General features: G+C 38.6%; 1 protein-coding gene across 4 annotated transcripts in view; it reads left to right on the forward strand.

Moving 5' to 3' along the window:
• Positions 1 to 27,357, forward strand: part of EPB41L4A (erythrocyte membrane protein band 4.1 like 4A) — a 155,641-nt gene that overhangs the window by 78,405 nt on the left and 49,879 nt on the right. For 3 of the 4 annotated variants that reach the window (XM_074931967.1, XM_074931966.1, XM_074931968.1), the window contains 7 exons: positions 3,274 to 3,325; positions 4,415 to 4,493; positions 8,053 to 8,150; positions 11,588 to 11,708; positions 18,340 to 18,427; positions 20,508 to 20,596; positions 20,964 to 21,027. In XM_074931967.1, coding sequence (XP_074788068.1) covers positions 3,274 to 3,325; positions 4,415 to 4,493; positions 8,053 to 8,150; positions 11,588 to 11,708; positions 18,340 to 18,427; positions 20,508 to 20,596; positions 20,964 to 21,027 — 591 coding nt within the window. The remainder of the gene's footprint in view (positions 1 to 3,273; positions 3,326 to 4,414; positions 4,494 to 8,052; positions 8,151 to 11,587; positions 11,709 to 18,339; positions 18,428 to 20,507; positions 20,597 to 20,963; positions 21,028 to 27,357) is intronic. The other variant, XM_074931969.1, reaches the window with a different exon arrangement.

Below are 27,357 nucleotides of genomic sequence, written 5' to 3' on the forward strand. Positions count from 1 at the left end.
GTAGTGGTGCGCTGTTTATAAAGGCAGATAACCCTTGCTGTATGTGCAGGAGAGACAGAGGTGGGAAATCTCTGAGAAGTGGCACGCTGACTGCCAAAAAGATAAAAAGAGTGAGGCTGTGTGTTGGAGCTACTTTGGCATTCACAAATATAAGGTTTGTTGTCAGTAACTGCTGTGCAAGTGTAATGGATTAGTAAGACGCTGCTTTGTTTTTTCAGTTCCATTTTTCTTGGCATTTTAACTTGTGAGCTCAAAACTGTAACTATACCCAACATTATTTATATGTAGACACAAACATTTAACAGGTATCTAATACACGTTATTATGCATGCATGCATATGTATGTTTAGAGGCCTTGTGGTCAGGGATCTTGGTTTTTTAAATGTTCTCATCTTTGTTAACATTGGCTTGAAAAATGCCTTTTCATTATCCATGAAATTCCATTAATCTTTGGCTTACAAATAAAATATTAGAAATCTCCCTCTCCTCCCCCCACCCCTTGCATTCTTCCAGAAAATTTTGGCAGCCTTTGAAATAATAAATAGCTACACAGTGATTTTAAGCATGGGTTTGTGGCATTGCCACAATGCTAAATACTGAGAGATTCTTGCATCTTCTCCACTGCTCTGTCTCCCAGAAGTAGACTGGTCTGAGCTGAAGTGTTTAACTTCACCTATGCTGCATGTGAATCTCGATGCCTGTGGTACTCTCAGAAGAGAGCATTTCTTTGTGTCAGGTGATGCTTATTTTCACTAGCATGAGTAGCAGCAATCTGTTTTACAGAAATGAGGGCTGAGAGTGCAGTTCCTCCTGCCGGCTCGGTTTGGGGAAGGACAGGAAATGTTTAATGATGTAAATAACCTGATTTGTTCCCTCTCCTCTCATCAGTTTTCTTCTGAATCTGAACCTGCAGTTTTCCCTCTGAATTTTGGAAATTGCCTTCAGAAGACCATACAAAGAGTATCACTTGTCTTGCCAGTGAAGTACAGTCTAGTGAGAATCAAGAGTTCCAATGCAACTTTGATTGTATTGTTGACACGTGTCCATACAGTCTTTAATTATTTGGCCAAATCCTTGTTTGTCTCATGGCAGCCAGTGAATCACATAGATACAAGAGGCGGTGGAGTTCAGGTTGCACAGACAACCAGAAATCCGTAATTGTTTTGTGCTTGACTTGCAGACTTGAATGATGATCCATCAATATCCATTATTTCTTTTAAAAATAATAAATCTACCTATGCATGTAAAGCTAAACTGCAAACAAACAGGGCTATAGGGCAATATATCATGACGCTGAGTTCAGTTCAGGAGAATTTAAGGAGTTATTCTGTGATAGATTTTGATCTGGTTTTTAAATGGGATAGTTTTGATCTCTTGCCCTACAGAGCTGTCAATAATAAACAAGTTAGCTTGACAGTGTGCTCTGATGTCAGTTTTGAGAAGAGGTCAGACCACATTCTGACCACATTGCATACCTAGAATGTGCTCTGTAGAGTAATTTTGCCTTTTTTTCAGCCTGTAGACTGTAAAATCTCTTTATCAGCCTATTGTGTTAGCTCAGATTATTGCTGATTTGGAGTTCTAATAGGATGTTTGAACAAGTGTGACAAGCTTTTCTTTCCTCCATGCTTTCTGTTGAGGTTAAGAGGGTTTATATTTGAATAGCTATTGGATGTATTAGATACAAGCATGTACTGAATATTTTTTTTCCCTTCAAAATTTAGAAATTTTTTTTAACAGACATTCCAGGATTTGAAATAGCAATGGCCAAGAACAAGGTTGTTTCTGTTTCAGGTGGATCAGCAGCTAATGGAAGTAGTTTGTTTTCATATTTTGTCAAAATAATGATAGTTGTTTACAACCACTTATGAAATAAGTCGCTTGGGATTTTCTACTCAAATGTCTTGTAGTGTTTTTCCTTCCCTTCTTTATGCTACTGCTCCTAATAGAGAAATTTTTTAGTCCAGAGAAGGTCTTTGATTAGAAGGGGGAGATTTTTTGATAATTTTTTACTCATTCTCTGCAGTTCAGCCTTGCAAATAAGGAGTTTCTTTGTTCATTGGTCAGTGCAGTTCCTCAGTTAAAAAAGGTGTGGGTTCTAAGGGAGTAATTCAGTCTGCCTTAATTTGCTCTTCCTAGCAGCTGTGTTCTGCAGCCTTTTTGTTTCCAATGTATTAAGAAGGGGTGCCAATCTCAACTGGTCCAGAAAGTTTGGGTATGAGGGAAGAGAACTGAAGAAAAGAGAGACAAGAATGGTCTTGGCAGCTGCCTCTACACTTTCTTCCAAAACTGAATCATAGAAATGTCAATCTAAGGAATAAATAAGTAGTTGGAAGGATTACAAGTGCAGGATGCTGTTGACCTGTGCAGCCGTAATGAAGAAAGTACACAGCTGGTTTGTGGTCAGCAGTAGCACCAGGATAACCTTTATTAGAAGTTTGATAAAGACGAAGCAGACTTAATCAGTGAGAAATTGTACTGCAGGTTGCCTGCTGACCATATGGTATGGGAACCCATGTTCATTCCTTTGTGGTGTACTAGGTGTACCTTGATCATCTCTTGACACATTTGTCCAACTGTTTCTGAAAAACATCCAGTGGAAGAGTCTGTGCCCTCCCTTCCTTGATGTCAATTTCAAGTCATCCTCTCCCCTTGTTATTAGAAACTGTTTCTGAAATGGAAATGAAGTTTTCTTTGCTTCTAGTTAAACCATTTTCTTCATACTTGGTAGATATGAACATGGATCACAGTGTTCTTAAAGCAACTTCTCAGCTGTTGGAAGAGTGCGGTTATGCCTATTCCCCTGTACAGTCTTTTGTTTTCCAGAAAACAAGTGAAGTCCCTTCATTCTTTCCTTGTAGGTCCTGTCTTACATGCTTAGTTGTTGTCGGTATTTAAAGTTCCCCTACTTAGATTAATCTTCCAGGAAGAAAATAGCAAGGTTGCACATCCATACACTAGCTGTAGCAGATCAGATAGACACCAATGGGTACCTAGTGTGATACTTGTGTAGAGACAGCTTGTGACGAGCCTGAGATGTGGTGGCTCTTACCAAACAGATTTTCTTTCAGGAAGCTCCCTATCCCCAGATACGCAATGCTAGACTACAGACAGTGTTTCTCTGATTGGAAGCTGGCACACGTTTGTCATTAGCAGACTGAAGTGCGTCACTCTGGTAATTAATGTCAATATATGAATAAATATAGAATTACAATTGTTCTGTATTAATTTTTTATGCTAAGTGACTAATTTCCATAATTATCTGTCTCACAGTATTGGCTGGATCCTGCAAAGACGCTTGCTGAACATAAAGAATTGATAAAAAGTATGTATTTAATTTGAACTTAAAGTATCTGAAGATGAAGTAACAGAGACAATGTTCAGTGTAAACAGCCTGCACAACATTTATATTACAGTCACAACAGATCGATAGTTCTTGAACAAGTTTGTTACTGCAGTTCATAACTATCAAAATTTCACACATAGATTCAAGATACCATAATTTCCCAATAATTTGTGTGATTATTGTCCAGTGTGCTTAACTGTGCTTAAATTTTATTTTATAATAATAAATGGTGCTATACTTAACATCATTGATTTTATAGTAGCTGTGATATCTGTATCATACACCATAACCAAGTTAAATTGCTTTTTGTTTCTGAAGGTAAAAGTAATGCCTCTTACTGATAATAGTGTCTGCTGTTACTATCACTCTTCAGATATCACAGATGCAAGATCTGTTATTTTTATTATAATTAAAGAACACAATAAGATTATTTTACTTAAGAATTTGGAGACTTATAAAAAGATGTAGAAGCATCTTTTTATTCCAAACATGCATGGAATAAAAGTTACTGTTAAGTTTCGGTAATGAGTTAACTGAATCTTTCAGGAGAATAACATTTTTAAAAGGTGAATTAGAAAAGCTTTTCCAAATATTTCTTAGTTAAAGTGCTTCATAAAGTGCTTAGTTAAGTTGCTCCATAATATATTTGAAAGTATGAAAGGGATTAGCATTCAGTATTATTAGTTATGACAGGGAATCCTGTTCTGTGCACAATTGCATTTTTCAAAAAGTTTCAGTGGAAAAAGTATCTAAAGATGAAAATCAAGCAGTAAAAACAAATCTTGGAGAAATAGTAAGTTAGCAGTGAAATCTAAAGTTAAATCTTCAAAATAAGCAAAGCCTTCAAGTAAATAGACAAGCTGTAAAAGACTAGAAAAAAAAAATCCTTCCTTTTTTTCTTCATGAGTAATGAGTGTAGGAGTATGGATTTGCTATGTAGACATAAGATTTTTCTGAAATTTTCAAGTTTAATAAAATAAGATAGGCTTTTTCATAGCTGATTTGTGGCCAACTACAATTAACAGTTCATAACAACTAACTTTTGCCGAAATATTTTTTTTCCTTCAGCTGGACCACCATACACTCTGTATTTTGGCATTAAGTTCTATGCAGAGGATCCGTGTAAACTTAAAGAAGAAATAACAAGGTACAGTATTCAGTAAGAGTGTAGTCTGTTGATTTCAGGATAGTAATCTATTCCAGCTAGGTGCATATTGTTGTGGTGTGGCTAGGTTGTTGGTTGGGGTGTTTTGTTTGCTTGTTTTCTTTTCTTGAACATGTGAACATTTTTACTTGAGCATATATGCGGAGAAAGAGAATTGTGACTAGCCTAACAGTGGTTGGTACAGCCAGCTATTCAGAAGCTCAAGATGAAAAGTTGCTCTCTGATGCATCAGAAACCAAAAGGACTTGGTGTGCATTTGTGATTATTTTCTTCTGAGGAATACATTGTCTGCATTTATATTGTGCTATAGCCAAGTTTAGAGTTTCTTTGGATATCAAATATAAATACAGGGAATTTCTTCTTTATTGGCCGTAGCTTAAATTCCAGGCTGTTTTTCAAGAGGATTCCTTTCAGTGTTCCTAAAAATATGCAAAGGAAATTGGAGAGTTGCATGCATTTGATTCTTTTACCAAAGCTCAGCCTCTACAAGATATGAGGATGCACACACTACCACTGCATACACATACACACATATACTTGTCTGAACTCTTGCGGACAAGGTTTGCTCAGACAATTAGTTTTAGGTTCAAAAGGAAATTTGAGAATTTTGATTAGTAGGCAGACAAAATTGGTGTGCTGGCTTGCATTAATAACTGCCAAAATATTTCTTTTGATGTCCTAGGAATATGACACGTGAGAATTCAGTAGCATGAATGCAGGGGTTTTAATTTTCCTTAATCAGAGATGGCAGTTTGTTGCAGTGCAGGCAGAATATTTTTCTTGTACTAGAGTGAGAAATTTTTTTTTTGTTGTTTCCACACTGGCACAGCAGGAATGGAAGTCTCAAAAATAACAAGATTGAGACTGACCGTGTAATAATAATAAGCACTGTGACTCTGCAGGTAAAAAAGTGTAAACTGGATATAATGTGATGCCCCTGTACCATGAAAGTTTGCATTTTCCCATACTTTTCCAGAAGCACTTTGAACCCTGCTCACGGGGGAAGACAGATGGCCCTGGGAAGGGAGCTTTGGCCACTGAACCTGTTGTGATTGATGCTTGGGAGGCAGGGTGGATTTCTGTCTGGGAAATGCCAGGGCTAAATTTTAAAAACCTGTTTCTCTTTGCCTTGTGATAAGGGCAGTCAGTGATTTGCAGTGCTGATTAGGTGTGTCAATCTAGTCGAGAAGCATTCTAGTATAATTAGTAAGCCCCTGTTCATGGTTGGACAATGTTTGGTCACTCAGAATTTGCACCTTAAAAGTTACCGAGGGAGAGCATAAGGAAGGGATACGCTAACAGAACACATTGAGTAGTGAAACTTACTCAGTGTTTCTGTACGTTTATTCCTGTAGGCTCTTAAATCCTCAAAAGAAGGTATAGCTTTTCTGAAAGAAATATAATAATAATAATAAAAACTCCTTCTGCTTAGGAAGGATTAAAGGCTATATTTTTCTTTATAATAATAATTTTCTGCCAAGTGTGTAATGCCAATGGTGTGTTAAGTGTTTTGTACTAACTGATGTGTGCTTGTCATTTTAAGGATATGAGAGCTCTGTTGTTATTAGGTGTTGATGATCTGTGGTGTTACATGATTACTGTTTGCAAACAATGAAAACCTATCAGTTTTGTAATTGCTTCACAGTCCGGCTTGTAGGCAAAAGCTAACTCTGCAGTGATGCATATTAACATTTGCTGGATGTGTTTGCTAGAGCAAAGCAGGCTTCGGCACTGTTATGTATGCATGACATACTTGACAGCCACAAGATGAGAGTGCTTTAGCTACAAGTTTGGACTAAAGGCCGTGTTTTGTGAGGACCTTAGTGGCTTCTGTGGGAACTGAGATTGTTCGCTTTATAGGAGTCACTTAAGAACTTAACAGTTGGCTCCGACTGTTTTTTTTTTTTTTCATGGAGGTGGGTTTTTTGCAGTTTCCTATCCTGCTTTAATTTGAGACTACACTGGGAATGCAGAAATACCTGCTACATGGAAAAGTCATTTTTTAGCATCATTTGGTATGAAGCTCTGCATTGTAGAGATGGAGAAGTGCTAACAGAAAGACGGATGCATATCAGAAATGCATTTAATGTTAAAAAGGAGATGCTGTGTACTCCACAGTAGATGTAAAATCACCTTTGTCATCATAATTCATACAGAGATTTGAGATTTGTCTGGATAGGACTGGCAAGCGTAAGCTAGAAGCCATACTGAGGTGTTGCTTAGAGTGAAGGAACAGTGAGGATATGTGCTTTGTGTTGTGTAATGACATTCCCAGAAATTTCTTATGCAGTACCCTGGTCTTTTAAAGTGGAGAATATTAGCCATTCTTTTAAGGATGGACATTCCTGCTATAGTATCTGTCACAGCACAAGTTCTGGGGGCTCATTAACCAGAAAGACATTGGTATTCTTATTCAGAGGCTTATCTGGGCTGATCAAGTCTAGTAAATTTGATTGACTCTTAAATGATTGACGGATCAGCTATCGTCTATCTACGTGTTTGCAAACTGTAGATGCACTTTGAACTTACAGATCATTCCAAGGTGCTTTCATGAGTAACTTATACTAACAGAATAAATCATTTGAGGTGTAGCTGAATGGTTCTGTGTAGATAAAGTTCAATTAGTGAGTAGTGAAAAAGCTATATGCTTGTATCAATGACCGTTTTTTTCTTTAACAAGTTACCTTCTCGGTATTGTTACCTTTGTAGGAACTTGGTGCAAGAAATTTGTTTAGGATGATGTGAAACACTGCATAAATCTCTTGTAATAAAACCAGACAGCATTCAAAAGCTTTCCTATAAATGAGTGTGGGGAGTTGCAAAACCAAGCAGATCCTTCATATGATGGCTTGTTTTCTTGTCTTTTCCATCTGTTTTGTGCATATTGTTTCGTTGTCAGTGGTCTCAGTACATGCTTCATCAAGTGTAGCAGTAGGTTATGATTTTGAAAATTACATTTTTACCCCTGCTGCTTCCAAGGAGAATATCCTGTGCTATAACAGATACAGTTAACTGCTGATGGTATGCCTATCCATATTTTTCATGGGGTATGGACTTCATCAAATCTGCTCGGTGCTCTAGAGTTGGTACTGTTATGTGGAGAGGGACCTTTGAATAAAGATGTATCCAATACCCAGTTCTCCTTTTTATTGATCCACTGATCAGGTTAAACTTTGACCCTTTGATAGGTTTCTTGTTCAGTTTTTCTGATTTCCAGCCCTTTTCCCCATTTCCTGAATGCTCTATGAAAGTCAAAAGAGATAAATCACATTTTTAGGGGGAAAATGAATTGTATCTGCACAATATAAGCAGATGGGAAAACTACAGAGTGTTCCCCCCTGGAAGTTCTTCCACTAGATTAATCTTAGTTGTTACTTCAAGGTCAGAAGGTGAAAAGTAATTCAGAAAGGAATATAGTTGTTGGCTGTCACATAGTTATGGTACATGGCATGTCTTCAGTAAACTGCAATGTGTTGAAACATTACTTGGTGCATCAGACTCACTACTGAAACAATATCTTTGTTTTCTTTCTGTGTTTTAGGTATCAGTTTTTTTTGCAGGTCAAGCAAGATGTTTTACAGGGCCGATTGCCTTGTTCAGTCAACACTGCAGCACAGCTGGGAGCATATATAATTCAGTGTAAGTTCTTCTGGCCAACTGAGAATTTATTTCTTTTCATCCTGCATTACGATTAATACTAAGTGGTGAAGATTTCACTAACACTTTATACATTAATTTCAGAACAGAACAAAACATACAAAAGTATGACTGCTTTCAGCTAAAGAACTGCAAATAGATTACCATTATGAATGATAATATAGAAGCAGTATAGAAGTTAATGTAAAGAAGAAACTGAAAAGTCAGTCTGAAGACTCCGCCCAGCACTATTTGCCTCACTGAGGAACATCTTATCATGTACTTAGGACTTCATGACTTACTCTGCATTGCATGTAGAGTATGACAAAACCCTCATCAGAAGGTTTACAGATATGATGGGCTATTCGCAGCCTCCAGCCAACAAAGTCTCAAATAACATGTCAACATGAATAATACTAAATAACAAATATTAAATATGAATAATATTAAATAACATGTCTTTATGAAGGCATCTATGCTTGAATGGAGGATGTGTTTTGACCTGAAGTGAAATGTTTAGGTTCTGTCATTTATCTGCATTCACCCATCAGTAGTTAACTTCATAAGTGGGTGTTATAGCCTGCATACTTGGTAGAACTAGCAATCAATTAGAAAGGAGCTGTCCATTTACTAGTTAGTTATTCCTTCACATTACAGCTCAAGCTCTGTATTCAAACACAGCTGGCAACCAGAAATCAGTGATGAGCCATGCTGGGACCTGTATCTAAAATTTGTTTTATGTTAAATTTAGATTTCTCATCAGTGATATGTATTAAGCAAAGATTATTTGTATTATTTGTGTTCCAACTGTTCTCAACCACACCTACTACAACATAAAAAGTAGCCCTCCTTTCATTTCCATTTTAGAATAACAAGGCAAAGTAACTCGTGTATGAAATGAGTGGGGCTTATACAGAATTTCATGATGTGTTATATATGTTTCTGAAAAGCTGAAATGTCAGGCAGTTTCTAGTTTTGTACAATTATTAACTTCATTTTGCCATTTAAGAAACGTGACATGTCATACTCTGAAAAACTGTTTGCAATGCACATTTCACTTTACTGGCATATGTGCCTCCCCCCCCGCCCCCCCAAATACTTCAAGTATGAAGCAAGAAAGTATTTAATGATGGTAACAGCTTAATTGTATTATGAGAAATGAGTAAAAAGAGTAAATTCTTGTCCTTTAGTAATTTTGTAAGGTGGTTAGAGTATGGGGAGCTGTTGTTTTGGTATAAAATCCTGTTCCTGTGATTCTAATCTCTGATACTCTATTGGAAAGCAATGAGGAAGCTCACATGAGAGAGGAGGGTTGAAGTATGGCAAAGGTTGCATACAGTGGGTTAAGTTTGTCCTAGCACCAGCAAGCATACATTCCCATTTACTCTATAAAAAGCTTTGTCCTTTTATTTGGGGTCTACAGTTGTTAGAAGTATATAAAGATACCTGCGAAATGTCTGTGTCAGATACTGAAAATATGAACCCACAGCATCAGCACTGAGATAAACAGCCCTTCTTAGGTTCATATGCCAGACTGCTTTTTTCTTTTCCAAATTGAGTTAAAATGTGTTTGTGGGAATTCTGTATTGGCTGAGAAGCTCTGCTTCTGTAATGATATCAGTGGTGTCTTTCCCCATGGAGTTAACAGCTGCTGAGATCCAGGGGAGGAGACAGGGCCATGTGTTCTCCCAGAGTCCTCTATGCATGTCCTGCTACAGCCACGGGCCCTGCTTTCACTGTTCAGGTTGTGCCTCGGTGTCATCTTTGGTCTCTGGGCAGATCCTGTCCTTAGCACATGAATCATTTTCCTCCTTTTGTGGTCAAAGACTGCAGACTGTTATAGTGGTGATAGTGGAGAAATCGGCACCCATGGCACAGTTTGCAGAGTACACCAGTCTTCCTATTGGGAATGCTGGAGTGGTTGCTGTTGTAGTTATTACTGTTCTTATTCCTGCTATGGGCAAAAACCATGTCATTTTTATGGAGGTTTTCTAGAGAAACTTCTCAACATCTCTACTGAGCAGATGTCTGTCTTGTTCTAGAAACATAGTTAAGTTCTGGAAGGAAACATGAGTTATTAGATGAGTCTTCTTAGCTCTTGAAGCCTCCATTTGGCTATGTTTTTGGCTTAATGGTCTGTTGTGGTTTAAGCCCAGCTGCCAGCAAAGCGCCACGCAGCTGCATGTTCACTCCTCTCCCCTGATGGGGTGGGGAGGAGAATTAGAAGAAAAATATAAAACCTCGTGGGTTGAGATACAGACAATTTAATAGGACAACACAAGGAGAGAGAAAATAATAAACAATCATACTAATAAAAGAATATATAAAGCAAGTGATGCACAATGCAATTACTCACCACCTGGCACCCCATGCTCAGCCCATTCCTGAGCTGTGATCCCTCCTCCCCTTAACCAGCTCCCTGTTATATACTGGGCATGATGTCATATGGTGTCAGATATCCCCTTGGTTGGTTCATTAGGGTCAGTTGTCCTGGCTGTGCCCTCTCCCAGCTTCTTATGAACATTAACCCTAGCCAGCCAAACCTAGGACATTGACATTGGATAGAAACATTCCATGAAACTTTTCTTAGAGAAGCTCAGTCTAAGTAGATTGTACTCAGAGTTGTTAAAAAATTGAAATACTAACTTTCACAAAGTTTCTCAGATAGATGCAATTATAGTTAAGATCAGTAGAAGCAAGTTTTGACCAAGGTCCATATTTATTTTATAATTGCATTGCAACATATAAACTGGTATGACTAATGTATGCAAATTCAAGGTAGTTTCAAAGAAAATGATATTGACTATTCACCTCATTCTTCAAGAATTTTTTTTTTTAAATTTTGAAAGTGAATTCAATGTTCTGGAAATACATTGATATTTTATTGAAAAATGAAGTCTTGTGTTTCCTCACAATGTTGTTTACCCTTAGAAGGACATACCTGTAGGTGTCTCAGGATATTTGTCTTCATTTGTATTCCTGCACTGGCATTTATGTTAGGAGTCCTAGCAAGAGTATGGATCAGTTCTGTCTGTAATATTGCAGCTTATCATGAGGGCATAGATACTCAAAAAAATAGACTTTTCTTTTACACTTTTTCTACATATGCTGCCAAATAATACATGTCATCAAATTTCAACTTTGGTGACTTGGACCAAATTATACCTAGTCCTTCAGAAGTGGTAGATTTCCTGTCAAAATCTCTAGCTCTTTGACCCTTCCATTTCTCTTTTAAAATGACGGAAAACATTATTTCTTGGTTTTGTATGGGCAAATATGAACAGTTCTGTACTGTCTTTGGGTTTTTTAACTGATTGCATGGTAAATTGACAGTTGGAGAAAGGTGGCTTGGCACCAATAGGTGGATTTTATAACATATTTTTTGGTTAACATAAAGTGTTGAAAATAGGTGACCTTCCTTTTCTTCTTGTGTCCTCTAGCTGAGCTGGGGGACTATGACCCATATAAGCACACTACAGGTTATGTCTCGGAGTACCGCTTTGTGCCAGACCAGAAGGAAGAGCTGGAGGATGCCATAGAGCGGATACACAAAACTCTGATGTAAGAATTCAGTACTGTTGGAAACATTCGGAGATGATTGGTAGGTGGGGAAGGGAGCAGCTTGTGGTGCAGAGTGGAGGTCTCTAGACCCAAGGAAAGAATGCAGGGCATCCAGTTATATGCTTCAGAAACAGAAAACATTTTACGTAATTGGAATTGTTCTTTTAGGAACTGAGTAGGACAATAACTGGAAATACAATGTGTGTCAGACCTAGGTATGGTTGTTTCAAAACCAGCAGTTTTGATAGCGTTCTGGTTTCCTCTTAGCTTTGTAGTTAAAAAGAATGAAATAAAAATCTGTGAGTTCAGTTCCCTGTTCCAGGACAGATTTCCTGCATAATTTTGGACAAATTGTTTATTATGACCATGCCTCAGTCTACTGTCTGTAACATGGGGATAATATTTTTTCCTTTGTTTTCAAATGAACTGTTAGGACAAAACCACTTTTAATCTAATAATGTGCAGCACTTGGTACAATGCAGCCTCTATTTTCCTGCCAGATCCTTAGCTGGGGTAATGAAGGAGTGCTTGTAGCAACCTGCATGAATCTTTGCGAGAGCGACTTACATTGAAGGAGGTACCAGGAAAGCAGTTTGTATGCCCATGGTTTAAGTTATAATCTCAGCTGCAACATCTGCATGAATTAAAGACATAGTTTATTTTTACAAGCGTAAAGTCCCTTCCTTTTATTAACCAACATATCTTACAGAAAACGTATTGGCAGTGGTCAATATAAAGGACTGTATTGTAAGGAAAACCACATAATTTGTTAGAAAAAAAGGAGCACCTAGAAACAGGGTCATCAGGCAGTGCTGAATAACACAGGGCATTCAAACTTCTGGTTTCTGGACAAAACCAAAAAAAATTCCAGAAATTTGTGTGTGACCGTAAAGCAGTGGGAACAGAGGGTATCTGGTGGGTATTATTAAAAAATTATTTTAATTTTGGTTGAAACTGAATGGATCACTACGGAAGTTTGCAGGCATTGAAACTATACCTGATAGCATTTCTTATGAATAAGAAGGAGCTGAGAAAGCAGGAGTCAGCTAGAGTTATGGTACTTGGCAGGGTCAACTGTTGAAGAGATTGCAGGAGGAGCATAATAGGCATACTGCAGACAGGACAAAGGACAACTGCAGAGATCTGAAATATGTATGTCAACAGATGTGGGACATTCATGCAATCCCAATTTAACCTTTGGGAAAGCTGGAAAAAAAACAGATTAATTTTTATAATAGAGACTGCAACACTTCAATTCTCCATCTTTCAGTTAGGGGAATAATAGTCACCTTGGACAAAAAACATTTAATTGTACTATCACTGACATTCTGGATAATCTCTGCCCTATGGTGGATCCCAAGATGCTGCTTTGGGAGTCAGTTGATTTTCTCTCAGACTGCAATTTGTGCATACAATGCCTTCCCTTGATTTCCTGTCAGTGGAATGGGAAGCAAAACTGTAATAAGGACAACCAGGAGATGGACTGGAGCGCCCAACAGATAAGCAAAGCAAGATAAGAACTAGTAACCTCTGGCCCCATGGGTTCTGTCAGTGCTTGAGAGAGGAACAACAGCAGCAACATAGAGAGGAAAAATATAGCAATCTCACAGGGAAGCTGGAGCAAAGAACATAATTTCCAGTAAAGAAAGCAGAGACAGAAAGTGATCGTGTGTGATACAGCTTAAATACTAGATGCATTTACAGCAGCTGTGTAAGTAGTCTACTTAAAGAGGTTCAACTCTACATTGTTTGTCGGTATTCAGAAAAGATAAAAAAATCCCAGGATATTCAGAGTCACGTTTTGTCCCCGTTCCTCTATATTAGAAATGGCCTTCTATGTATGAAATGCTTTCAGTGAGAATAGACTGAAGTGCTCTTGCTGTATGAGTAACAGAGGCCAGACCACCACTAACTGTGTGAGAGCACTGCAAAGTCAGAGAGATTTGGCTTTGCAACATGCTGTTCCAAATGTTAGACGACAGTGCCTTCAAAAATGCAAAAAGGTGAGATTGGTTTTGAAAATAAAACGTATGCCAGAAATTCAATCATATGTAAAGCTAGAATAAACATTTACTTGCTTATTTCAAAATCATGTTTCTGGTAAGTGTTAAAGAAGCTTGTTCTAACAAATCCAAGTTAGGTGCAATTGTGATAACAACCATTTATTCAGGTGAGAGCAGTAGGAAACATTTTATATGTTCATCATACCCTTTGCCAAAGTAATGTAGAGATAATCAGAGCTAGCCATCTTGTATGTAGGTCTAGATTTCTTGATTCTGTTGCTATAATGAAGCCACAGTCTGGATAAAGGTTAAGTAATTTCTTGCCTGTAGTTTTGCATGTTAGTGTTATTTGCGCCTTGTTTAATGATAATAGGTATCAACAGAGATAATAGGTATCAACAGAGACACAGCTGTTCTCTTTGAAAAACTTCTGTAATTGGAGCCTGTGCCACTTGCCACATTGACCTGAGCTTTCTCTTTCAGGGAAGAGTCTGTTGTTCAATAATTATTTGTGTGGTTGCCTGACTGCCTTACAGTAATTGATGTGTTACAGAGAACCTTACTACAGGTCTTTTTGTGAAGTAAAAACGTACTGTTTTTTCTGTTCCAGGGATTGGAAACTGAGTCACAGAGAGTTTTGTTTGATTCAACATCACAGAGGTTGTGTTTGAGAAATGAAACTTGAGATGAACTGCTATGTACCAGGCCACCGATACTAAGCAACCTTAATTTGTCTCAAGTTTCTGTAGACATTAGTGTAGTAAATCAGATGAAGACCCATTTGCCTCAAAAAGTTCATAACCTGGAAGATGAGATTCAGAAGCCAGGGGAACAGCGGTTGCAAAGAGCAATGATAACTGTCTTAACACCGTCTCTAGTGTTTTTATATGCTTACTGATCTGGAGCTCTGATACTCTTTTGCTGCTTGGCTGCAGTTAGGTGTCAGGGATTTAGCAGCATCAGAAAAGAGTGAAACTAAGGTGTACCCATTGCTAGTTCAGCCTGTCATCATCAGCACCGCAAACACTGACTTCTGCACGGTGAAGTGATCTCTTTAGTTAAGAAATTTGAAGATAGAATGGCTGAGGGCATATCCCAAATTACCTACCAGAGACATTTTAGGGATGGGTTTGTGATACAGTTTGGAAGAAATTCTTCATCCTTTCTGGAGCCTAGCATGGAAGTGCAGGGTTTTTTTGCAAGACAGCTGTGGCACTGTGTGTACCTTGCTTCTGCTAGTTATGTCCAGATAAACTGGTTTTGGTTGCAGGTTATCTTGCAGTTTTTTACACAGCACAATAACTATTCAGGGATTCATTCAGGATGCAGTTTTTTGAGCAAGTCTCTAAATCCAGTAAAGTGAGGGAAGTCAAAGGTGTTGGTGGGGTTCTTACCTCATCAAGTCTCTGCAGCCTCCCTGTTGTGATTGTGGTCCCATCTATAAACCAGCATGACAATCCCAAGTTCAGATACCAGGGTGAGATGACCTTATGTTGTCACGCACATCTCAAGGAGCAAGCAGCGGTTTCAGAGCTTGCACATGAGGAAGGAGACACTCGTGGTGTTGAAGGAGGGATATGATCCCTCACTGCAAATGGGAGAGCTTGTGTTGGCCCTCTGACATTGCCCGTTCCAGACGGCAGCAGATCTGGGACTAATTGATACTTGGCAAGTCAGCCATTCGTGTATTTTGAATCGATGTTATATGCTGTCAGTGAGGCATAAGTAAAGCTTAAATGCCCCTGATAGGTAGCTTTGAGAATAGCTTTCAAGATTGTTTAGGGCCATCAGTGGTACTCAGGTGCTCTTTGTCCCTCTAAATGAGCGGAACTTGTCAGCTGCAGGACTGTTACATTGCCTGCTCTGTCATTACCAACCGCTTCAGTTTTGGTGTGTATTGGTGTGTATTCAGGTTGTATGATGCTGAGGAGTATTTTTGTTTTCGTACACGTCAAAAATGAAACACTTACTCTTTGTAATTGTGGGAATTGTTTCAGTCTCTGACATCCCCCTCTCACCTTAACATTCTGTCTTCTCCATCTGCATTTGGGAGAACTTCCTTCAGCTTTCATCTGCTTTCTTCTGAAGCTCCAGCTCACATCTTCTTTAATATTTTTGCAAATACACTTTCTTATAAATTATGTATTATTGTGAAAATATGTATACACGTGCACACAGTTATTTGACATTTGAACCTTTGTTTCCAGTTTGACAATTGAACCTGTACTTTCAGAGACAGGTGACAATAGCGGGGTAAGCACATCAGGCATTTTTCTAAGTATGGTCAGTAAGGAAACACTAGCAGCGGTATTTAAACTGGTGTTGGATACTAGCACTAACTGAGTAATGGGGTAATTCACTTTGCTCAGGACTGATATTTAGCCTGACTGGGAACTCAGTAAGACAGTACTGCTCCAATAAACATTTTGCTTACATTTCTGGGAGGTACCAACAAGATTTTTAAAAAAGCAGTGGAGTAAATTCTTATGGCAGAAGTGGATAAAAGACATGTCAGATGTGACAGTGCTGACATGCTGAATATCCAGTGTTCTGCATATTCTGAATACAGAGATGAATCACAGGTCTACTGGGAAACACAGCTTTTGAAGAAAGGGATTTCTTTAACAAGCCTCAGGTCTGCTGCTTGACGTGTGGAAACAAACCCTACAACTCAGAGAGAGTTATAAAGCAGGTATGTTTATTCCGGCCGGGGTGCAAGGGGATTTTCTCCACAAAGCCTGCACACTGTCTCGGAAAGTAGCCAAATATTTATTACACCAAAGCGTACATATTCATTAGGAAAGGCCGGGTTATTACAATTAATTCAGGGAATAGGTGTGATTATTATAATTATTTCTCAGAACTCATTTGCGTATTCTGAGCATGCTTAGTAGAAGTATGGTGAGGGTCTTCGGTGATCAAGGGAGAAGTCCGTGGTCCTCTTCATGGTGTCCGCTCTTTCGAGGGCATGTGCTGTGAAGCAAAGTCCAGGTGTCTTCTTCCTATATCAGGGAGGTCATCCTCCCTAGATGGTATAGATGGTATCTCTGTGTCCTTTTGTTCGAGTTCCCCTTATCTTACTTTGCCTAAGTGCCTACTGAGGTCTTTGAGTCTGTTATCAGTGAGTTGTCTTTTTACTTCATACCCCAGGACTACCTGCTACTTTCTTATCATAGCCAATCCACTGCCTGCCTGCTAGGCTACACTGAATCTACGGAACAGTCTGGGCAAGCAGGATTCTTAAACAACATTCAGAAATTATCATATGTTGCTATAAGTAAATAATTTGCAAGGAAAGTGGTTATTTCTTTGTATCATGCTTTTCCAGGAGTCCATGGAAAGAAAGTCTTACACCCGAAATGGCATCAGTGCTGCTGTGTGAATTAAGATGGACTGAAGCAGCCTATCTCCTACATACAAAGAAGGCATTTTAAATATCTCTGCTGTTGTATTCATGCTAGCACTGCTGCTTCATGGCTTCCACGTTGGATGAGTTTTTTGCCTTGCTAGACATAACACAAAGTTGGGAAAACCTAGAAAATAGCTGCTAGGCTGGAGAGGATGGGAAGAAAAGAAATAAAGAATATCCAAATTGCAGGACTTTTCCAGGTCTTGAGTCAAAATGTTGAGCTCTTCCTTCAGACCTTGAATTTGAAAGGTAGCCAAATGCAATGAAGTATTTCCCTATGAGAGCACAAGGGTGAAGTAGGAGATTTTTGGGTGGATATTTTCACAAGAGGTGCTGTACTTTTCCAGTAACAGTCCAGTAGCTTTCATGGAAGTCTTAAAAAGAAGAGAGGATGAAAGTTCAGTTTCAGCTGTTTCAGGCTTGCAACAGTGTCTTGTTCTTGTTATTAAGGGAACAAACCAATTTCTGAGGATAAGTCTGTTGAAAGCTTTGAATTTATTTAGTTATTCTCTTCATCAGTGATGTCAAGTATGTTTCTAGTAGTGAGGGATTTTTTTCCCCACCAGTTTTCCCCTATTGTTTCCTAGCAGCATGCAGCTGATGGTAGTTTTTAACTGATAAACCGATAGGTGCAGGTAGGAGTGCAAGCTGAATCTTTGAAACTGGTGATCTCATTAGTGAGATGCCAAACTTTGTTTTCACAGTAGCAGACTTGGGTATTACCAGTTGATGTGAGTTCCAGTGGGCAAGATTTTATGAAGAGCGGAGTATTTTATGTGATGTCATGAACCCTGCTTTTAGAAATTCTTTGTAGCTTCAGCACTGCTGTGGGGAAATAGTACTCAAGTCAAGCATTACATTCCTGATTTATTAATAATCATGTAGTTATTGAAAAAAGTTATTTTGATTATTCAAGCCTAAAAATGGAATGCCTGAAGTGTGTTTGTGACAACAGGGTGATTAGCCACTGTATAGGCATACATTATATATATGATAGCTTATGTCTGTGGTGGGATCTTACAGCAGAGAGTTTAGTAGAAGTTTGTGCCTACTGTCCAGTCTCCTTTAGAGTGAGCAGAAGTACAGTGCTGAAGGGGTAATGACAGTCTAAACAAATTAAACAAATTGTAGGAAGGTTTGCATACCTGTCCAGCAAACTGTTATTTATTAATATGATCTATTTTAATATGTTGACTGTAATCACGAGTTTTGTTTACAGGGGTCAAGTTCCTGCTGAGGCAGAAGTGAACTACTTAGGGGTGGCCAAATCCCTGGAAATGTATGGAGTGGACCTCCACCCTGTTTATGTAAGTATTGTTTAAATATTTTAAACTTGGTAACAATGAAAAAAACCCCACTTGTACTAATATGAGGGAGAGTATTTGTATAGTTTAGTTGGCACAAAATAACTTGGAAGGAAATACTGTACTTAAATGCAAAGGAAGACATTTACAGACTGAGGGGATTCAGTTATTGAGACATACATTTCAGATTAAAGGCTGTGATTGTATTACACCTATAAAAGACAATCGGTTATATTCTGGAAGAACCAATTCAGATAAATAAGAAGTAATTAGTGCAAATGTCAGGAGAGATAAAAGAAGGTTATAACCTTTGCTTCTGACACAAAAATTTGCACATTGTTCTTGTGTATATAACAGCAAGTGGGTCCTGAAACCTTTTCAATACCATTGCAAAAACTATGCTGAGGTAGCAGCAGCATGTCTGGCTTTTTTAATATTCATTGTGAAGGTTTTGCTAAAGATTCAGATTATATTTCCAGCTTTTCCTCTGCTGTATCATGCAGCATTGCAAGTTGTTTGTATTGCCTCAGCAAAACCCTCGTTTCTGTAAAACAGCATGTATGTAGGAATTGGATCTAAGTCATCACCTAATGGCTACGTGCTCCTGGTGGAAACATCATTCTATCTTGTTTGAATAATTGAACTTGTGGCAGATTTTTTTGGTAAAAGAAAATCAGAAGTTCACATGGGAAGTTGTAATGTAGATAAGTCACTGAGTTAGATATCAGTACTTAGTAAATTTATTTGAAAGAAAATACAGAAATCAAGATACTACCAGAAGATTAGTTCTGTATTTCCGCTGAAAATTTTGTAGCCCACAATATGAGGAATTTTTTAATATGCCCTGTGGCTTAATTGTACTCATAAAACATGCTCTGTGCCCATCCCATCCAAAGAAAGCTGAGGGTGTTACTGGAACAAGATGTAACATGATCCAACGAAATTGTGTTAAATCAGTACAGCCTGAAAACTTTTTTTTCTTGTAGCTTGTTTTTACTGTGCAGTGAGATCCCTGCCTGGGTAGTGAGGGGTGAGTTGTAATATGTCCAAGTCTAACCCAGAATGTCATAATTTCTATTTATATTACAACAGCAGAAGCCCTCATTTGTGTCTGAGGCTGCACACCTGAAGTGATGTAGTTCTCCTCATTTGGTCATATTAAAAGTAAAGTTGCCTTTAGCAGTTAGTTCATTGAGGAACACAGGCAGAGCTTGTTAGGTGTGCTTGAGCTTTCTCACATCAGTAGTCATGCAGAAGGACACTTTTTACAGTCAGTGTGTCTCACAGTTGGTATTTTTTGCATTTTGTGCTCTGCAGGGCTCTTTCCTCATTGCCTCAAGTAGGCAGATGAATGAGTTTTTGCAGTGGACTTTCTTTAAACCTCGTGCCCTATGGTTTGCGCTCTTTCAAGTGTAGGGTGCATCTTTGCTTTTGGTTACTGACTGTAAATTGGGGAGGTGAGGGCCATCTGCCACCCAGCACCAAGGCTTCCACCCTGTTCTATCCTGACACAGTTTGTGATTTGGATCCTGGCCTTAGGAACGGTTTCCTTTGGAGGAGAAGATGCATGCAGCTGTTTCTTGCATGTCGCCACCCATTCTGAGGAAAAAAATGCTCTCAATCTCTCAAAGGAGCTACTGCACTTGGTAGTAGTGCAAAGGTGATACTATTATAGGAGGGAGAAGGCAGCTCTGAGGTTATACTATAGTAGATTAGGTCAGAAGATCACTATTTACCTTCAGCTGGAAGTTAGGATGTATGCTGCATTTGTGTCTGAATAACGTCTCTGAGTTTTGGCCATTTGCCAGATAACCAGAAGTAACTCCTTAAAAAAAAAGTTATTTTTGTTTTTCACCATGGCACGTGGAATTTTCCATTCTTTCCTTCACTGCCATTCTTTCTTGCCTCTATGCCTACAAGTTCTCATATAGGAATTTTTGTCAGTAGATGAAGTACTATTTTCCCATTTGCACAGAGAGTGAAACAGCATGTTCTAGTCATCAGGCTGATTTCCTCACTAGACTTCCCTGGTACTGTCATACAACTTGCAACAGTGTGAATGACATACATTTTTATTTTCTAGGGTGAAAACAAATCTGAATATTTTTTAGGATTAACACCCATAGGAGTTGTTGTCTACAAGAATAAAAAGCAAGTAGGAAAATATTTCTGGTATGTATTATTCAAATGTGCAGTCTGTGCTAAAACATCATTGTTGTATGAAAATACATGATATGTGATATCTATTTCAAATGTTAATTGTATCAATAAAAAAAGTATTGTATAATAGGAATTCCTAATCTTTGTCTGGTCAGATTTTTAATTCTTTGATAATCCAAATATTGAAAAAAATAATTCACCTTTACCATAGTCATGCTAAAATGTTTAAATACTGCTAATTTTCTGTTGATACCTGGTGGATACCTGACCAAAAAAAAAATCTACCTGTGAATTCCTTTTGTCTTTGTATGTAAATATGTACAACTTTATTATACGTGAAATTAAAGGCTCATTAAGTTCTTTTTTTCTAATGTTACAGGCCTAGAATTACAAAAGTTCACTTCAAGGAAACACAGTTTGAACTTAGAGTCCTGGGAAAAGATGTAAGTTTTTATTTAAGCATAATAGGGGGAAAAAAAGGTAATCTTAGGTCTAATGAAGTGGAAAATTTGTGTGTCCATCAAAATCTAATTTATTTTATTGAAATTGCAAGAAACCATCAAGGTGAAATTAAATTTATTGGTAGTTACTGCAAGAAAGTTACCCTATCCTCAAGTGTAGTATGTTTCTGATGGTGCTTGCAGTTTTATTAAAGAAAGAGGAGGAAGAAAGATTTTCTGTCCATGTTTTTCAGGCAGGGGGAGAGAACTTCAGCAGAACAGTGCTGAAGTAGGAATTTTATAACAAACCTTTATCATTTTATATCATGCTCAGTAAATTAGACTACTTCTGCAATGCCTTGTTTATGGTGTTATATAGTGCTTTTAAACTAGTCTAAATCTACAGGGAAAGCTGATTATTAACCAAAATGTGAATGGAGGAAAAAAATCACAAAGCTGTCAGGTGCAAGTAATTTTGTAGTTTAGAAACAGAAACAGCCACATAATGTATCTTGAAACCCATTTTTTCAGTGTTTAACTTCATTGTGCTATTAGACCACTGGAGAAAAAACATTGTTTCCAGTGGATAGCAGTTTGATAGCAAGAGAAGAGGCTTTAAGATACAGTCAATGGAAAAAACCAAAGATATTTATCACCTATGAAGCATGTAGGGCAGGGGGAGGAGGAGGAGAGTGATGAGGATGTAGGGAAAATTATGAAGTATGATAAATAGTTACAGTCAGTCTGTGATTTTTGGTATCTAGTTGAGTTATAAGTTTAGTTTGTTTAATTGTTTTTTGAAAATAATTCGTAAGTGTCTCTGGAATATCGGGACTAAAAGTTTAGTTTTGAAGAAGTATTAACCTGCTGGCAGTGTTTCCCCATACCAATTATCTACGTATCTTCATTCATCTATGTAGTGGTTGTTAGTCTGGTCCGTGATTTTTCCATGTGGCCATTTGGCATATTTGGTACATTCTGGGAAACATAAGTGCACCCCTGACTGGTTGTCTTGTTTCTGTTGTGAACATAATTTCTTGTGCCTCTGCAGATGTATTGGCAAGTTTTGCTTTTATTAGTCCCAAGTAGTTTGTTTCTGTTTGGCGTGGAGATGTATGTCAAGTTTTTCTGATGTGTTTGTTGAAATTGGAGAGTTGTTTGAAGGCTGGGGGAAGGTTGGGAAAACTTCTCTCAGTGTTTCATGTGAAGGGTGAATGCCTGTTCATGTATAAACAAGTCTGAGTTTTTGACAGAGTGGATTGCATTGAAGTGATGCTGTAGTTTCTGTTTGATGCCCATATGTACAGTTTTTGTCTGAACCATGTGGAATTGCAAAGGTTTAACATAACATGCTGAGCAGAAAACCTGGAAGCTTTAGAAATTACGCTTAAGTTGATACTGTGCATTTTGGTGACTGGTGAACACTTACTTTGTCATCATAAGGCAAACACTTTGACAGCACTTGGTAAATTCAAGTCTTGACAGGTACCCTTAGGAAGTTGTTCAAGAGAACAGGGTGTGTACCATCATTAAAATCACCCTTGCAACTAATACTCATTTGAAGTGTTTCTACAGTGCTTCATATCTTAACAAGATCAGAAAAGGCCAAAATGGGCCAGAAAAATCTTCCCCTCTCATTCTGGTGGTGTTAATTAGAAAAATATTACATATTGGAGTAAGTAAACAGTAGCCTTAGTCTCTAAATGAAAGCCATCATAACAATTTAGGCTGTTCTGCACCCAGAGGAGGAGAATCACAGAATCATCTAGGTTGGAAAAGACCTTGAAGATCACCTAGTCCAACCATTAACCTAATGCTGATGATTCTCAACTATACCATATCCCTCAGTGCTAAGTCGACCTGACTCTAAACATCTCCAGGATGGGGACTCCACCACTTCGCTGGGCAGCCCATTCCAACACCCAGCAACCCATGATGTAAAGAAATGCTTCCTGATATCTAGTCTAAAATTTCCCAGGTGCAATTTGAGGCTATTTTACCTCTTGTCCTATTGCTCGTGACTTGGTTGAAGAGACTCATCCCCAGCTCTCTGCAACCTCCTTTCAGGGAGCTGTAGAGGGCGATGAGGTCTCCCCTCAGCCTCCTCTTCTCCAGACTAAACACCCCCAGTTCCCTCAGCCGCTCCCCTTATGACCTGTGCTCCAGACCCTGCACCAGCTTCGTTGCCCTTCTCTGGACACGCTCGAGTCATTCAATGTCCTTTGTGTAGTGAGGGGCCCAAAACTGAACACAGGAATCGAGGTGTGGCCTCAGCAGTGCCGAGTACAGGGGTCAGATCCCTTCCCTGTCCCTGCTGGCCACGCTATTGCTGACACAAGCCAGGATGCCATTGGCCTTCTTGGCCCCCTGGGCACACTGCTGGCTCCTGTTCAGCCGGCTGTCAATCAACACCCCCAGGTCCCTCTCTGACTGGCAGCTCTCCAGCCACTCCTCCCCAAGCCTGTAGCCCTGCTGGGGGTTGTTGTGGCCCAAGGGCAGCTCCCGGCATTTGGCCTTATGGAAACTCCTCCAGTTGGCCTCAGCCCATGGCTCCAGCCTGTCCAGGTCTCTCTGCAGAGCCTCCCTACCCTCGAGCAGATCAACACTCCCACCCAACTTGGGGTCATCTGCAAACTGACTGAGGGTGCACTCGATCCCCTCGTCCGGATCATCAATAAAGATGTTAAACAGGAGTGGCCCCAAAACTGAGCCCTGGGGGACACCACTTGTGACCGGCCGCCAACTGGATTTAACTCCGTTCACCACAACTCTTTGGGCCCGGCCATCCAGACATTTTTTTACCCACCAAAGTGTGTACCACGCAGCTCATCAGTGTGTTTTTATGATGGTATGTTCTTGAAAATTTAATTCACAGATTTCTTCTATTCTTCAGTTTTTTTGGAATAAATGTTATCACTTTGTCTTTCCATGTGGGACATGAGTTTGCAGTATATGATAGGAGAGTTTTTAGCTTTGTCCTGCCTCCTGAGATACCACTTTACAACCCATGGAATTAATAATTTCCTTGTTTAAGATCTGGTATACCAAGTCTGTAATGAGTTACGTTTTCCAGTTAATTGGAGAGAATGCCAGAGAAGATTCAGGAAAATAAGAAATAATGTCGACTATCTCATGTCTTAGAGCTTTATGGCACATAGCAAAGGAATTAATAACCTGTCATAAGAAGAGCAGATTCTTTCTGAGTATATTGAATGCTTTGTGTGAATCATGTTTTCTGTATCGTATTGAAAACTCAGTGCAGGCTGGATTTTGGTTTGTGTTTCCACAGACTAGCTATGTTAATTCACACTGATGCTGTTCATGGGTACACCTGCTCATCAAGAGGAAGCTGTTGATGCTTTTAGTACCAGTGAAGTGTTGCTCTTCACCTGCATGGGGTTACCTGTGGTAACTTCTTGGTTCTCCTTTCCAATAAATTTGTCTGAGATTTTTTCAAACCTACCAAAAGTATTTGAATGTGTACTTCCCACTGAAGGGGTGGGCGTGGACATCCTGATCTCCTTGTCAGACATGGCAGTCTAAATGTACAGGTCCATGTCCTTAGGCTACCTAAAATATACTGTGAGGTGCCTGTGTCAGTCATATTTATGGCTGCTAAGTTTGTTGTTTACATCATTTCACTTTTCAAAAACTTGAAAATCTTGTAATAAAATAAGGTGCTTCACCTTTCCTGTTTTGTAGTGTGACCTCTTGTACTTCTTTGTACCTCTTCCATAAGAACATTTCGTGTATATTTAACTTCTTTATATTTTTCCTACATACATGTGCAAGCATGACTATGGGTATTTTGGTTTTATCTTTCACAACTTTTCTTATATGTTTTCTCCCTAAAGCTATTGCTATTGCCCCTTCATAAACATAATACTGCCTTTAATATTTGGCTGTCTGTGTCTTATCCTGACATATGAGACTAATGAGCTGGACCAGCTGACAGAAACTCTTTTTCAGTGGTGTTAATCATTGAATCAGTATTTCATTGTACCCTGAGTTGACCTATGATGTGAATTCTGAGCTAGAAACATGTTAGGCTTTCTATTACATAAAGTTAGGAATGCTTTGCCTGTGAGGACTGCACAGAAAGATTCGCTGAACACGACAAACAATCGCAAATAATTTTTGAAGATTAGAAAAGTGTGTTTTCATGCAGATTCCTTTAATAAAACCAAGAGATCCATCTGATGCCTGTGCACAGTTCCTGGTAGCATAAATGTCTGTTGAGCAACCTTGCTGGAAACGATCCAGTAATACAGGTGGCTGCCCAAGTCCCTCCCCGGTGCCCACCCCTCTTTGCATGCAGCAAAAGAGAGCTTAATCACAATGGATGCACTGTGAGGAAGTGTGTAACCGAAGGGGTGCACAGCACACCTCCTGTACTTTCCCTGTCTGACGAACACAGCTTGCTTCCTACGTTTCTCTCTCAACTAAGGACATGAAACAAAATAGAGAAAAAAGATGATTTGATAGATTGTGTAGACTGGGAATGTAAATGTAGTACTATGCGGGAGTGAAAGATACAAAGCTTTTTTGCCTATAGGTACCAAGTACTTCTCTGCTGTCCCTGCAACCTGCAACCCCATGCTGTTTTCTGTAACAGCGCTTGCTACTTAGGTTGCTCTGTGTCTGAACATGTAAGTGAATAATTTCACTCCTTCGCAGAGTTTATGTAAAGCTTCTGTACTTGTTACTTTTCATTGTTCTCTTTTCATCAAACCAGAAAGCGTGCAAAACGTGCTTTCATTATTTTTTGTTGAAGGGTCTTTTGGAAGTCTGATTTTTTTTTTTTTTCAAGGGATTTTGAAATTTGAGTTCTTTCAAGTCAGAACAAACCCCCAATCTGTGCAGTTACAAATGATTTGCATGTTTTCAAGACATGTCTTTCTCAGCAGTATTGCTTAGTCAGATAAAGAGACCCAGCTCAGCTGAATTCATAAGGTAAAGTTGGTAAAGACTATTTTCTGGAGCAATACTAACCACTGTTACATGCTGGAGAAATATAAGGGCAATTCCAAAGCACAAAATCCTCCCCTTTCTGGTGGGTGAAACATCTCTAAATACTAAGATTTTTGTGTTCTTTTAAATAATCTCAGAAAACCCTGGAAATACTGCTTTTTATAAGTGTCAGAAGTCTGAAAATTATTTACATTAATAAGGTTGGTTCAGCTGTACCCCTTCTCGTCCTGTCACATGCTATATTCCACCTTGAGTTACAAATTCTAGGCAGGAACTTTTAATTTGATTTATTCCTCTTGGGCAGATTAGACAGGGTTTAAAGACATGTTAGTCCCATTCTGAAATCCAGCTTAGCTTGAATTTCAATTCCAGACAAAAACAGCATTTTGATCTTTATTATGGTTTAAGAATACAAGTGACTTTTGTATTACTGGCATTTGTACCCACTTAAACTGGAGTGATAGTGGAGGGTGGAGGTGAGCAAGCACAGCAGGTTTGTTGGGGGTTTTCTTGGCTTTTCTTAAACACTTTCTGAGCCATATTAGAAGGATTGTAACATTAGTTCAAGACTTGATAGCAAAATTTTCAGTAATGAACATTTTTGAAGGAGAATTAGGATTAAAATTCCTGCATAAACTTATATTCATTGCCACTAAGGTGTTATTATCAGCTTTTTTTGTGAAGTTATTTTTTAGTTGTTGGTTTTGTTGGTTTTTTTTTTAATTTGGTATAATAAGAGGTTGAGAAATGTTTGTTTCTTGACATGCTTTATGCAAACTGTCACAGCATTATTAATTTTAATTCCTGACTTGTATAATGTTCTTAAAGATTGACCTTGTGTAACCAGTAATAATACAATGTCTGTTACATAAGCTATTGTTGGTATGCATTATGTAAATATATAAAGACAGAATATTTCCTATTGTAGATAACAATTAATAGTATCCAGGTGTGTGCCTAGCCTGTCAGAAGAATAATGTTGGGAAGCAGTAGCTTCAGAGCTGGTGGTATTATTTCTGTTACATGTGTATTACATGTACATGCAGTGCGCTCTGTCATGAGGCAAGATCCCTCCTTCTGCTATATGAATATTCATTGCAACTAGCAATAGATGTGTGTGTGCTGACAGAGTTTCTATTGTGGTTTTGGATTTGAGTTTTTCTTCACTTTCTGAGCCTGGATTTGTGGGAACCAATACATGTCTTGTCATAAATTATAGCAGCTAAATCCTGCTCTGAATCAAAGGTTTTCAAAATGTTTTTGATCTGCAGATGGGTGCAGTGCTCCACGGAACAGGTGTAAGTCTACTGGCAGTGGTCCTCATATTTGGAGTAATCCATGAACTTCACCAACAAGGGAATT

Source organism: Athene noctua, chromosome Z, assembly GCF_965140245.1.
Source record: "Athene noctua chromosome Z, bAthNoc1.hap1.1, whole genome shotgun sequence".
Classification (NCBI taxonomy): domain Eukaryota; kingdom Metazoa; phylum Chordata; class Aves; order Strigiformes; family Strigidae; genus Athene; species Athene noctua.